The 15,309-nt window shown below is 38.7% G+C and overlaps 1 protein-coding gene across 6 annotated transcripts in view; it reads right to left on the reverse strand.

The window, feature by feature from the left end:
* ARFGEF1 (ARF guanine nucleotide exchange factor 1) overlaps positions 1-15,309 on the reverse strand; it is a 167,653-nt gene that overhangs the window by 108,389 nt on the left and 43,955 nt on the right. For all 6 annotated transcript variants that reach the window (XM_078352578.1, XM_078352577.1, XM_035276406.3 and 3 more), the window contains 2 exons: positions 14,499-14,775; positions 10,493-10,603 (listed from right to left, as the gene is read on the reverse strand). In XM_078352578.1, coding sequence (XP_078208704.1) covers positions 10,493-10,603; positions 14,499-14,775 — 388 coding nt within the window. The remainder of the gene's footprint in view (positions 1-10,492; positions 10,604-14,498; positions 14,776-15,309) is intronic.

Below are 15,309 nucleotides of genomic sequence, written 5' to 3' on the forward strand. Positions count from 1 at the left end.
AGATGTACAAAGTAATTCACTGCAGCATTATTTGTAAAAGCAAAACACCGGAAACAACCTAAGTACAATAGGGGGCTTGCTAAATAAACTATGATATACCTGCATAAGGGAGTATTATGCAGAAAGCCACGAGAGAAGAGAAGAAAATCTCTGTCAACTGAAATAGAATGATTTCTAATATATGTTAGGTTAAAAAAAAAAAGCAACACACACACACATACATGCAGTATTCTAACAAAAGATGTTAGAAAGGGAAATAAAAATATATGCATTTACTTACTTCTTTTACGTACAAGCACACATGTATGGGCAACCTCCTAACCTCCAGAGATAAACTAAAAGCTAGTGAAAGTGATTACCTATAGAAGGAGGATCAGAGAAGGAAGGAGCTGATGGAGGAGTTCTCAACGTAAACATTTTACGTAATTTTGACCTTGAATCATGTAAACATTTTTCATATTTAAAAAAAGAACCAATAAAATAATTAATTCAAGATAACTTTTTAAAAACAGTCCTCTCACTCATCTTAGCAGGATATATTTAAGAATGCATATAATTACAGAGAAATCTTGAACTTTCTAGGTTTGCTGTTGGTAATGGCATCTTCTTGGGAATCTGGGTTTTCGCTGCAGGAAAAGGAAGATACAAATAGGAAGCACAGGAAGATGAGGAGAAACCTTGTAGTGTTGAATGCGAAGCAGAACTACAAATAGGAACTTAAAACTAATTGTATGTTTGCCTATCTCTGTCCATTAGAAGAGACTACAAGTAAGGATATCTCAGCAGCTAGCAACAAGCACACCTTGTACACAATTCTTGGTTACTAAAAACAAATGCCCTCTAAGAACAACAGAGACTCTTTGGACAACTAGCTGATTCCAGGGCTGAGGAGAAGGGAAGCGGAAGGTGAACCTGGAACATCTTTCTGTTCCAAACATAAAGGAAAAGCTCAAAGCCTAATGGAATCACATCAAAAGAACATGGGTGTTGGCTTGAAGGGATTCCTACTGGCAGACAAAAAATAAAAATAATGATGATACAGGATTATAACACATCACATAATAAATAAAAGAATTCATTGAACCCACGGTATTTTTTAAATGGGGATGGGGAGGGATGAGAGAGTTCTCTATAGAAAAATGTCAACAAATGTTATAGAATTAGAAAATTGCTATATTGCAACCCAGTGTAGTATCTAAGTAAGGCAAGGATCAACAATGCGTGCTAAAACCACTGAATGGGCCAAGTGTGTGGTTAATGCCTATAATCCCAGCACCTGGGCAGGCTGAGATGGGAGGATCACTTGAGGCCAGGAGTTCAAGCCCAGCCTGGGCAACACAAGCAAGACTCCATCTTGACAAAAAAATACAAAAACTAGCTAGGCATGGTCGTGTATACCTGTAAACCCAGCTACTCAGGAGGCTGAGGGAGGAGGATTGCTTGAGCCCAAGAGGTCGAGGCTGCAGTGAGTCAAGACTGTACCACTACACCCCAGCCCGGGTGACAGAGCAAGACCTCATCCTGGGGAGGGGGGTAAAACACGGGGTGAATAAATCTTCATATGGTCTCAAAGTATCATCTCAGCTTAGCTATTAATTACAAAGTGAAAATGTTCCTTTATATTACAGAGAGCTGACAGTCACCATCTTAACCAAACATCACTACCAACAGGGGGGTAATCTGTCATTATGTACCAATTTATATGATATAATATGAAGTACTAATATCACCTACACAGTATTTTCACCAAATATGTTTAATCTAAACTCATCATGTAGATGACAATCTCAATCTATTCATATAGGATGGTAAAGAAACTATCCAGAGAGAAGATGGCGCTGTAGGACCAACTCAAGATTGCAGCTCCCAGTGAAACTGCAGATGGTGAGTGAACGCTGCATTTTCAGACGGATCTTTATTGCCCACAGACCAGGAGATTCCCAGGTGTAGGAGCCCCATGGGCTGCCAGCACGGCTGTTTGGGCCAGTGCGGCTGTTTGGGCTGGGGCCGCAGCACGGTGGCACTCCGTACAAAATACAATGGTTTGGTTGCTCTGTTAAACTGGCAACTGGAGATTTCGAAAGGAGATTAGCACATTCATCAGATTAAACGGGACTTAAACAGAAAGCTAGGCCAGGAGATTCCCGGGCAGCAACGTGGTTCCAGCCGGCGCAGTGGGTCACTGCATGGGAAATCACACAGATCCCAGCACCCTTTCAGCAGGCAACTGGAACACCTGGGAGAGAGTCAACCATTCTACTTAAAAAAAAAAAAAAAAAAAGAAAACGGCTCTGAGGCAGGGAGCCAGGTGATCAGGCTCAGCAGGTCCCACCCCCACAAAAACAAACAAAACAGCAATTGGAAACACTCGGGGTTGAGAGTTTCACCGCAAGCACAGCTGAACAGGGATGGTGCAGCTTGAAGGGGGAGGGGCGTCCGCCATTACCAAGGAACTTGACCCCTATGGAGGTACTCTGCCATTGCTGATGCAGCCTGCTGTTGCCAAGGCAACCCACCATAACAGAGAGAGTCCGCCACTACAGAGGCGAACCACCATCACCACGGCAGCTCTAACCACACCCATATAAACAGGACTACAGGGAATTACACACGGCAGCAGGGCGGAGCCCACGGCAGCTCAGCATAGCCACTACAGGCAGGCAGTGATTGGACTGCCTCCTTGCTGGGTAGGGCAGTGCAATGGATACTCATAAATAAAGCCCTAACTCCCCGGGACAGAGCACCTGAGGCAAAAAAGGGGCTTTATGAATTCTGCTGCAGCAGGCTTAAATGTACCTGCCTAGCAGCCCTGAATGAACAACGGAGCTCACAGCTCAGCACTTGAGCTCCTATAAAGTACAGACAGTCTCCTCAAGCAGCTCCCTGACCCCCGTATATCCAAAGAGTCACCTCACAAAGGACTGATCAGACTGACATTTAGCGGGCATCATTCAGGGACAAAGATAGCAGAAGAAGAAACAGTTCCGCAGCTGCTACAGGTGTACCCCAGGCAAGCAGGGCTTGGAGTGGACCTCAGTAGTCCTACAGCAGAGGGGCCAGACTGTTAGAAGGAAAACTAAGAAACAGAAATACTTCATTATCAACAATCCGGACATCCATTCAGAGACCCAACTGGAAAATCAGCAACTACTCAGACGACAGGTGGATAAATCCACATAGATGAAAAGAAACCAGCGCAAAAAGGAGGAAAACACCCAAAACCAGAACACCATGCCTCCTACAAGGGACCACAACTCCTCACCAGCAAGGGAACAAAGCTAGACGGAGAACGAGTGTGATGAAATGACAGAATCAGACTTCAGAAGGTGGGTAATGAGAAACTTCCGTGAGCTAAAAGAACATGTTCTAACTCAATGCAAAGAAACTAAGCAACTTGAAAAAAGATTTGAGGAAATGATAACAAGAATGGACAACTTAGAGAGGAGTATGAGTGAATTGAAGGAGCTGAAAAACACAACACGAGAACTTTGCGAAGCATGCACAAGTTTCAACAGCCGAATTGACCAAACAGAAAAAAGGATATCAGAGGTCAAAGATCAACTCAATGAAATAAAACGAGAAGCCAAGATTAGAGAAAAAAAGCACAAAAAGGAATGAACAAAGTCTCCAAGAAATGTGGGACTATGTGAAGAGACCTAATCTATGTTTGATAGGTGTACATGAATGTGATGAAGAGAATGAATCCAAGCTGGAAAGTACTCTTCAGGATATTATCCAGGAAAATTTCCCCAACCTAGCAGGCAGGCCAATTCAAGTCCAGGAAATACAGAAAACACCACAAAGATATTCCACAAGAAGAGCAACCCCAAGGCACATAATCGTCGGATTCACCAGGGTTGAAATGAAGGAGAACATACTAACGGCAGCCAGAGAGAAAGGTCGGGTCACCCACAAAGGGAAGCCCATCAGACTCACAGCAGATCTCTTGACAGAAACCCTACAAGCCAGAAGAGAGTGGGGGCCAATATTCAACATCCTTAAAGAAAAGAACTTTCAACCCAGAATTTCATATCCAGCCAAACTAAGCTTCATAAGTGAAGGAAAAATAAAATCCTTTGTGAACAAGCAAGTACTCAGAGATTTTGTCACCACCAGGCCTGCTTTACAAGAGCTCCTGGAAGAGGCACTACACATAGAAAGGAACAACCAATACCAGCCATTCCAAAAGCATACCAAAAGCTAAAGAGCATCAACAAAATGAAGAATCTGCATCAACTAACGGGCAAAACAGTCAGCTAGCATCAAAACGGCAGTATCAAATTCACACATAACAATATTAATCCTAAATGTAAATGGGCTAAATGCACCAATCAAAAGACACAGACAGGCAAATTGGATAAAAAGCCAAAACCCATTGGTGTGCTGTATCCAGGAAACCCATCTCACATGCAAGGATACACAAAGGCTCAAAATAAAGGGATGGAGGAAGATTTACCAAGCAAATGGAGAGTAAAAAAAAAAGCAGAAGTTGCAATTCTCGTCTCTGATAAAATAGACTTTAAAGCAACAAAGATCAAGAGAGACAAAGAAGGACATTACATAATGGTAAAAGGATCGATACAACAAGAAGAGCTAACGATCCTAAATATATATGGACCCAATACAGGAGCACCCAGATATATAAGGCAAGTTCTTAATTACTTACAAAGAGACTTAGACTCCCACACAATAATAATGGGAAACTTTAACACTCCACTGTCAATATTAGACAGATCAACCAGACAGAAAATTAACGAGGATATCCAGGACTTGAACTCAAACCTGGAACAAGCAAACCTGATAGACATTTACAGAACTCTCCACCCCAAATCCACAGAATATACATTCTTCTCAGCACCACATCACACCTACTCTAAAATTGACCACATAATTGGAAGTAAATCACTCCTCAGCAAATGCAAACAACTGAAATCATAACAAACAGTCCCTCAGACCATAGTGCAATCAAGTTAGAACTCAGAATTCAGAAACTAACTCAGAACCGCACAGCTTCATGGAAACTGAACAACTGGCTCTTGAATGTTGACTGGATAGACAATGAAATGAAGGCAGAAATAAAGAAGTTCTTTGAAACCAATGAGAATGAAGACACAACATACCAGAATCTCTGGGACCCATTTAAAGCACTCTCTAGAGGAAAATATATAGCCATAAGTGCCCACATGAGAACAGTGGAGAGATCCAAAATTGACACCCTAACGTCAAAATTGAAAGAGCTGGAGGAGCAAGATCAAAAAAACTCAAAACCTAGCAGAAGACAAGAAATAACTAAGATCAGAGCAGAACTGAAGGAGATAGAGACACAAAAAACCCTTCAAAAAATCAATAAATCCAAGAGCTGGTTTTTTGAAAAGTTCAATAAAATAGACAGACCACTAGCCAGATTGATAAAAAAGAAAAGAGAGAATAACCAAGTAGATGCAATAAAAAACGATAAAAGGGAAATCACCACAGATTCCACAGAAATTCAGAGAATTCAGAAACTATCATCAGAGAATATTACAAACAACTCTATGCACATAAACTAGTAAACCTGGAAGAAATGGATAAATTCCTGGACACTTGTGCCCTCCCAAGCCTAAACCAGGAGGAAGCCAAAACTATAAACAGACCAATAGCAAGGTCTGAAGTTGAGGCAGCAATTAAGAGCCTACCACACAAAAAAAGCCCAGGTCCAGATGGGTTCACAGCCGAATTCTACCAGACACACAAAGAGGAACTGTTATCATTCCTTCTGAAGCTATTCCAAATAATCCAAAAAGAGGGAATCCTTCCCAAATCATTTTATGAGACGAACATCATCCTAATACCAAAACCAAGCAGAGACTCAACAAGAAAAGAAAACTTCAGGCCAATATCCATGATGAACATAGATGCAAAAATCTTCAATAAAATACTGGCAAGCCGATTGCAACAGCACATCAAAAAGCTTATCCATCATGATCAAGTAGGATTCATCCCGGGGATGCAAGGCTCGTTCAACATACGTAATTCACCACATAACAAGAACCAAAAACAAGTCTATAAACGTAATTCACCACATAAACAGAACCAAAAACAAAAACCACATGATTATCTCAATTGACGCAGAGAAGGCATTCGAAAAAATTCAACAGCCCTTTATGCTAAAAACCCTCAATAAACTCGGTATTGATGGAACGTATCTCAAAATAATAAAAGCCATTTATGACAAACCAACAGCCAATATCATACTGGATGGGCAAAAACTGAAAGCATTCCCTTTGAAATCTGGCACTAGACAAGGATGCCCTCTTTCACCACTCCTATTCAATATAGTACTGGAAGTTCTAGCCAGAGCAATCAGGCAAGAAAAAGAAATAAAGGGTATTCAAATAGGAAAGGAGGAAGCCAAATTGTCTCTATTTGCAGACGAAATGATAGTATATCTAGAAGACCCCATTGTCTCAGCCCAAAAACTCCTGAAACTGATAAGCAACTTCAGCAAAGTCTCAGGATATAAAATCAATGTGCGAAAATCACCAGCATTCCTATACACCAATAACAAACTTAAAGAGAACCAAATCAAGAACGAACTGCTATTCACAATTGCTACAAAAAGAATAAAATACCTAGGAATACAACTAACAAGGAACGTAAGGGACCTCTTCAAGGAAAACTACAAACCACTGCTCAACGAAATAAGAGAGGACACAAACAGATGGAGAAACATTCCATGTTCATGGTTAGGAAGAATCAATATAATGAAAATGGCCATACTGCCCAAAGTAATTTACAGAATCAACGCTATCCCCATCAAGCTACCATTGACTTTCTTCACAGAACTGGAAAAAACCACCATGAACTTCATATGGAACCAAAAGAGAGCCCGCATAGCCAAGTCAATTCTAACCAAAAAGAACACAGCGGGGGGCATCACACTACCGGATTTCAAACTATACTACAAGGCTACAGTAATAAAAACAGCATGGTACTAGTACCAAAACAGAGATATAGACCAATGGAACAAAACAGAGGCATCGGAGGCAACACAACATATCTACAACCATACAATCTTTGATAAACCTGACAAAAACAAGCAATGGGGAAAGGACTCCCTGTTTAATAAATGGTGTTGGGAAAACTGGCTAGCCATGTGCAGAAAGCAGAAACTGGACCCCTTCCTGACACCTTACACTAAAATTAACTCCAGATGGATTAAAGACTTAAACATAAGACCTGGCACCATAAAAACCCTAGAAGAAAATCTAGGCAAAACCATTCAGAACACAGGAGTAGGCAAGGACTTCATGACCAAAACACCAAAAGAATTGGCAGCAAAAGCCAAAATAGACAAATGGGACCTAATGAAACTCCACAGCTTCTGCACAGCAAAAGAAACAGTCACTAGAGTGAATCGGCAACCAACAGAATGGGAAAAAATCTTTGCAGTTTACCCATCTGACAAATGGCTGATATCCAGAATTTACAAAGAACTCAAACAGATTTAAAAGAAAAAAACAAACAAGCCCATTCAAAAATGGTGAAAGGATATGAACAGACACTTTACAAAAGACATACACGAGGCCAACAAACATATGAAAAAATGCTCATTATCTCTGGTCATCAGAGAAATGCAAATCAAAACTACATTGAGATACCATCTCACGCCAGTTAGAATGCGATCATTAAAAAATCTGGAGACAACAGATGCTGGAGAGGATGTAGAGAAATAGGAACACTTTTACACTGCTGGTGGGAGTGTAAATTAGTTCAACCATTGTGGAAGACAACGTGGCGATTCCTCAAAGACCTAGAAATAGAAATTCCATTTGACCCAGCAATTCCATTACTGGGTATATATCCAAAGGACTATAAATTGTTCTACTATAAGGACACATGCACACGAATGTTCACTGCAGCACTGTTTACAATAGCAAAGACCTGGAACCAACCCAAATGTCCACTGATGATAGACTGGAGTGGAAAAATGTGGCACATATACACCATGGAAGATTATGCAGCAATCAAAAACGATGAGTTTGTGTCCTTTGTAGGGACATGGATGAATCTGGAGAACATCATTCTCAGCAAACTGACACAAGAACAGAAAATGAAATACCGCATATTCTCACTCAGAGGCGGGTGATGAATGATGAGAACACATGGACATGGGGAGGGGAGCACTACACACTTGGGTCTATTGGGGGGAATAGGGTAGGGAGGGGGGTTGGGGAGGGATAGCATGGGGAGAAATGCCAGATGTGGGTGAAGGGGAGGAAGACAACAAATCACAGTGTGTACCTATGCAACTTTCTTGCATGTTCTGCACATGTACCCCAAAACCTAAAATGCAATTAAAAAAAAAAACAAACTATCCAATAAATCCAAAATTCAGAACATTCTACAAGGCAAAAGACTCTTCAAAAAAATAAATGTCATGAAAGATGCGGGGAAAAATCAAGAGGACTTGTTCTAAACCACAGAGACAGAGAAGCAAATGAGAGTGTAACCTAGGTTGAATTCTGGATTTAGGAAAAGAAAAAAAAAAAGGATATAAGACACATTTTGGGAAAACTGGGAACAATGAAAAATATATGCATATTAGATATTCTTGAAATTGTATTATTTTCCCTAGCTGTGAAAATGGAATTGTGCTTATGTATAAGAATGCTCTTATTTGGAGAAGATATACACTGTGAGGTATTTAAGGGTGAAATGTCACGATGTATACAACCAATTTTCAAATGGTTTAGCAAAGACACATACATTATGTGTATGTGTGTTTAAAGATACACAAAGCAAACACAGCAAAATCGTTAACAGTTAGTGAATCCAGATAAAGGGCACATAGGTGTTCATCTCATTGTACAAGTGAACTTTTTTTTTTTTAAAACTTTTCTCTAGGTTTGATATTTTTCCTAAGAAAAAAGTTGCACAAAACTTTCACATCAGACTCTGCATTCTGTTAGGTGCTGGTGAACATTTTTTATAAAGGGCCAGATGATAACCATTTTAGGCTTCACAGGTGGTACAATCTCTACTGGAACAATTTAACTCTACCTATGTAGTGCAACAGAAGCCTCTGTAGGCAATATAAAAACAAATAAACATGGCTGTGTCACAGTATTATTTTACACACAAAAATAGGTAGCATGTTGAATTTGGCCCACAAGCCATAATTTGCCAACTCCTTAACTATATTATGATGTGTTTAAAGAATGTATGAGCATATACTGCTATTTTCTCTTCCCTATTTTTATTTTTTTAAATATATATATATATTAAATTCATACTCCTCAAATCACTGTCTCTTCTTCAGTATCTACCATTTCCCACTTAGTAATCTCATGGCTTCACTATTAATTTTAACAGAATGACTCCCGTCTATACCACCTGCCTTGGCAACTCTTGAGCCAGAGTTTTATTTTCCATTACGTATTTCATAATCATTTCCACATGAATGGCCAACATGAAGGTCAAATTCAGTATGTCAAAAGTAAATTAAGTGCCTTTTTTCCGAAGTGACTTATCTTCCAAGATGATTCAATTCTACCAATAGTACCACCATCCACCTATCCATTTAGACTCAAAAATGGAAACACTACCTGTACAGAAAAGAGGTAACATAGTTGGCCAGAGAGTGCCTATCCTTAGAAAGGCCTACTTGGGAAGGATCCCACTATTTTGGAAGGGATCCCACTATTCCCAGAACTGATAAAAGTGACTCACTATTCTAAACTGTACAAAGAGTGTGATTTGTCCTCAATACCAGCCTTCCTTCTGGGAGTCTGGAATTTTGGCGCATGCTAGGTACCTACATAACAGCCCCCAATAAAAACCTTGGCCCCGAGTCTCTAATGAGTTTCCCTGGTAGATAACACTTCACAATTTGAATTAAGAGCATCTTGTATGACTTTACTGAGAGAGACTTTTGGAGCATGTACTTGATTTTCTCCAGACTTCACCCCATATACCTTTTCTTATTGATGATTCTGCTTTGTACTTTTTCACTAATAAATCATGAAGGGAGTACAACTATATGCAGGGTCTTGTCAAGGCTTCCAGAGAAATCACCAAACCCTGGGGTAATCTTGAGGGCTTCTGACATATTTTATTTTCTCTTTTCTCTTCTTTACCTACTTAATCAGTTATAAATCTTCTTGATTCAAAATCTATTACATCACTTATCCATATTTTTGTCTCCGTTTCCACTGTTTCTGTCCTATCCAGGCTTTGATTTCTGTGCTGGTCTCCTACTGGGACTTCCTATTTCCAACTTAGCTTCCTAAAGCATAGTTCTGATCATTTCATTTCTCAGTGCTAAAAGCTTCAATATTAACCCATTTGTTCTAGAATCAAGGCCAAAATCCTAAATGTGGAATTTATAACTTTCCATTGGTTGGCTCTAAATGTTTTAATTTTGCCCTTTCTGTTCCACACATTACCAAGTCTCCAAAGTCAGATGCAATCTCAAAGACAGAATAAAATAATTTTGAATGAAGTATATTACCTCCAACAACAATGTTCACCATTTCTTCTACAATGTTCTGTACAATATCTTGTGGCTTTTCCTCACAATCATGGTTTTCTCCATCATATAATATGTCATTTTTAGATAAAGCTTTAAAAGAAGAAAAATTTGACAGAACATTATTTTAACTTCTTTGAAAGCTTTTTAGTAAACATTTATGATGAAAAACTTTCCTAAACAATGAGGAATAAAAGAAAAAAATCAAATAGATACATGAAATTAGAAGCAATTATATACTAAACCTTCAAAATTTATACCAAAATTTAAATATTTTCCAAATTTAAGTCAATTTCAATAATGATTCCTTTGACAAGCAATTACATTATTCCACTTAACTGAATTTTCTAGATTAGTCCTTTAAGAACCAAAACTTTAAAATGAAACGTTTGAATGAAACGCTTCTAACATGTCCTACACATACTTACTTATACTTACTACACACAGTATACTATCCCTTATCAAATAATATTAAATGTAATTAGGCCGGCTGCAGTGGCTTATGCCTGTAATCACAGCACTTTGGGTGGCCAAGGTGGGTGGATCACCTGAGGTGAGGTGTTCGAGACCAGCCTGGCCAACATGGTGAAATCCCATCTCTACTAAAAATACAAAAATTAGCCAGGTGTGGTGGTATAAGCTTGTAATCCCAGCTACTCAGGAGGCTGAGGCAGGGAAATCACTTGAAATTGGGAGGCAGAGGTTGCAATGAGCCGAGATCGTGTCATTGTATTCCAGCCTGGGCAACAGTGCAAGACTCTGTCTCAAAAAAAATTTTTTTTAATGTAATTAAAGCTTGTTTTGATTACTTATGCTCATCAATAGTAAAATCAACTCTCTATGCTAGGTGAGGTCCCTGAAGAAGCATCTGGGCCTTCACCAGTGCTTTCTGGCTTTTCCTATTTTATCACCAACAGAATCCACATAGCCAAGGTAAAACTAAATTTATGAAGTTAAAAAAGAATTCACTGTCCAATTTAATGTAAACAAAGAAAAACAGGGCCAGGCGCGGTGGCTCAAGCCTGTAATCCCAGCACTTTGGGAGGCTGAGGCGGGTGGATCACGAGGTCAAGAGATCAAGACCATCTTGGTCAACATGGTGAAACCCCGTCGCTATGTAAATACAAAAAATTAGCTGGGCATAGTGGCGCGTGCCTGTAATCCCAGCTACTCAGGAGGCTGAGGCAGGAGAATTGCCTGAACCCCGGAGGCGAGGTTGCGGTGAGCCGAGATCGCGCCATTGCATTCCAGTCTGGGTAAGGAGCGAAACTCCGTCTCAAAAAAAAGAAAAGAAAAACACCACCAACAACAGATAACTGTCAATCAAAACTTCTGAACAGCATAAAAGAAACTGATGATATCTGATGTTCTAGATATTTTGCATAGTCCATTGCAGAGAAAAAGAGGAATTCTACTGGGCTTTTAAAAAATGTTGAAAAATATCTCAAAGCAGCTCAATTATCACTTTAGAATGCTTTGGGATTCAACACTGTCTTGAGCTACTACTGTCCTACACCAAAGGGCATCAGACAGCATATTAGCTGGTGATGTTGCAGTTTCAACTCCCTGTCCTTCCTACTACTACAAAGAACCACCACAGCTGAGCACAGGAGCTCACATTTGTAATCCCAGGACTTTGGGAGGCTAAGGTGGGAGGATCACTTGAGTCCAGGAGTTCAAGATCAGCCTGGCCAACATGGTGGGACCCAGCTGCTACAAAAAATTTAAATATTAGCTGGGTATGGTGGCACCTGCCTATAGTCCTAGCTACTTGAGAGCCTGAGGCAGGAGGACTGCTTGTTCCTGGGAGGCCTGCAGTGACCCATGATTGTATCATTACACTCCAGTCTGGGTGACAGAGAAAGACCCTATATCCCAAAAAAAAAGGAAAAAAAGGTGCCTGTCCTCCCTATAATACTGTTACCAATTTACTGTCGGTAGTATCCTACAAAATACTGAATGCCACAAGGGGAAACCCGATAAATATGCATGTAAATGAACAACCTTATTTTACATAATATCCAAATAAAAATAGCATTTATCCAAATAAAAACAGCATTTAGTCTTCTGTGGAATAAAAACATAAATGTCTAGACAGACAATTTTTCCACCATTCTTAAGTGTTTTATTTTCATGCTCTAGTTGGCTAAAATTACCTAAAGCCTGAAAATTAGAGTTTCAAAATAACTAAATATACATAACCACTATCTAAAAGTGTACAAAATGACTAGTGAAGAGTCCATTTTCACATAAATTATCTGAAAGAAATAGAACAGAATAACACTAACTAACATTTATTACAGGTCAAGTTAATACTATGTCCAAAGTCACACAGCTGGTAACTGACAGAGATGTACTCCAAGAAATGCACTTTGAACCAACGGCTGCCAAGCAGAATTTTCATTTATATTAACTATTGGGAGAAAAGCATCTTTAGAGCCAAAATAATCATGACAGTGCCACAGGAAACTATCTTTCTAACTCTATTCTACAAGACATCTACAGTGGTACCTCACACACAGCAAACGCTCCCATTCCTTGGGTCTTCCAGTTGTTTCCTTGATTGGAAAATTTCCTACCCCTATCTATCAAGATTCAACTAAAATATCATCACTTTCTCTACAAAGAAATTTTCTAACTCTTCTCAGCATAATTACTTTGTGCATGGCATTTTCAGGACACCTATCACATATTATACTTCATTTATGCTCACTTGACCTTCCAGGTAGGCTAAGAACATACTAAAAGCAGTAGCTGTATCTCCATCATCTTTTTGACCTCAAGTCCTGGCACAGTGCCTAAGAAACGGTATGCTCAATGAAGGTCCGCTACATACATAGATAAATAAACAAAAGAATAAAGTCCCGGCTTTATTAGAGATTAGCCCTTTGAATCTACCCTTTTATAGGCTCACAGTGAAAGTAGGGAAAATTTTGGCAAAGGTAGGCCAGACAAAAGTAAATCATGTAAGTGATACGAATTCACTATTAGCTTCAGTACTGTGAATGCTTAGCTTAGCAAAGTCATCTCCTTATAAAACAAATAGTAAAGTACTATTTTAAAAGCATGCCTTTCAGGAAGCTGGGGGAAACGTGTAAAAAGGCATGTATTCATGCCACTACTAAGTTTTGGGAAAGGCATGGTTTAAAAAAAAAAAATCAAGAGCTGAAAATGTATTACAGAAGTCTTTCCTCAAAGTGAAGTATATACACTGACTTCAGATGAACTATAATTGACCTCTAACCATCCTAGTTCTAGACAACCTCACTGGACAGGCAACAGAATTCCCATCATTTAAAAAGGGCGAAGGGAACAACACAAACCCCCTGGTAGTTTCTTACAACAGCTAAAGCTGAAAATAATTGGGAAAAAAACAACTTCATGGGATTATTTTTGCAGAGAAACAAATTTGTAAAATCAATTTTTATAATCCTGTGTTTTCTTATAAATATACATTTAAAAAGTCAGAGAACATCTCAATTTGTGATTACTAAGCATCATGATTTTTAAAAATGAAACTTTTTGTCTATCAGTTGGTCACTGAAAAACTTTGGTTTTATATTTAATTTCAGTACTTTTTTGACCATAATCATATTTTTAAGACTGGTAATGACTTTTTAAAAATTTCAGTCATATTGCAGAAAACTAGGTTACTTGTTGGCTATGAAACCAATCTTAAGAAAACTGAAATTCCTATATAACACTTAATGGACATTTATGACCCTCTTTAGAAACATATCTGAGCTCCAAACAAAATCTATAAATCACACTGCTCACGAGATGCTAATAAATACAAAGTATTATTCATAGGTATCTTGTAGGTTATAGTCAAATTAACTTTATCACCTACAATGAGAAAAGTCCACAATTACCACAAAGTGTCTGACAAACATTAAATCATATTATCCTTTCAACATTTCTTCATCAAAACTCATTCCTACACATTTCCCTTAACACACACCCCACATCCCCTTCTCAAGAAGATTACTTTCAGCTGCAGTTGCCTGATCAGCTTCAGTCTGTTCATTTTCTGCACTGGAAATATCAGATCCATTTTCAGGCTCTGTATCATCCTGAAGACTTTTATCTACATCATTTGTATGGGGATCAAGGTGACCTTCATGCTCTTGGGATATATGATCAACAGTCTGAGGTGGCAAATATCTAAGTTGAGGTGATTCAGGCTCATGATGGCTTACTGGAGACTGTAACAGATGATGATGCTGCCGATGCCTTTCTTTTTCCATTTGTTTTGCTTCCTGTAACTGGAAATAAATAAAATTTCCAGTATTAGTAAAACAAGTTGTTTAAAATGTGGAAGGATGATGCATAAACAATCCTTTCTATAAGGTGCCACCTTGTCTCTATGCTTGGAAATTATAATGGAGAACATAAAATATACTAAAAACAATGGACAATGTTTACTTCTTAGGTGGCTGGAAATTGACACATAAGAACAGAGATGAAAGACTTTCACTATATACTATTTTCATTGTATTTGGTGTGTGTGTGTGAATGAAACACACACACATTCACTTTTGCTTATACATACAGAATGAAAGTCTATAAAGATACATAAGAAACTAGTACTAACAGTTATCTATAGAGGATAGAGATAAGGAAATGATCAAATGGGAAAGAAGAGTGGGAGGGAACTTTTCGGTGTTTATCCTTCTGTAGAATGTTCTTATGTCACCTTGTCAAATATTTTTTTAATGAAAAAATATTAAAATTACATTTAACAGAATTACAATGAAGGCTTAAATCACTCTGCCTAGTCATTTAATAATTATGAAAAA

The sequence above is a fragment of the Callithrix jacchus genome, chromosome 16 (genome assembly GCF_049354715.1).
Source record: "Callithrix jacchus isolate 240 chromosome 16, calJac240_pri, whole genome shotgun sequence".
In the NCBI taxonomy this organism is placed as follows: Eukaryota; Metazoa; Chordata; class Mammalia; order Primates; family Cebidae; genus Callithrix; species Callithrix jacchus.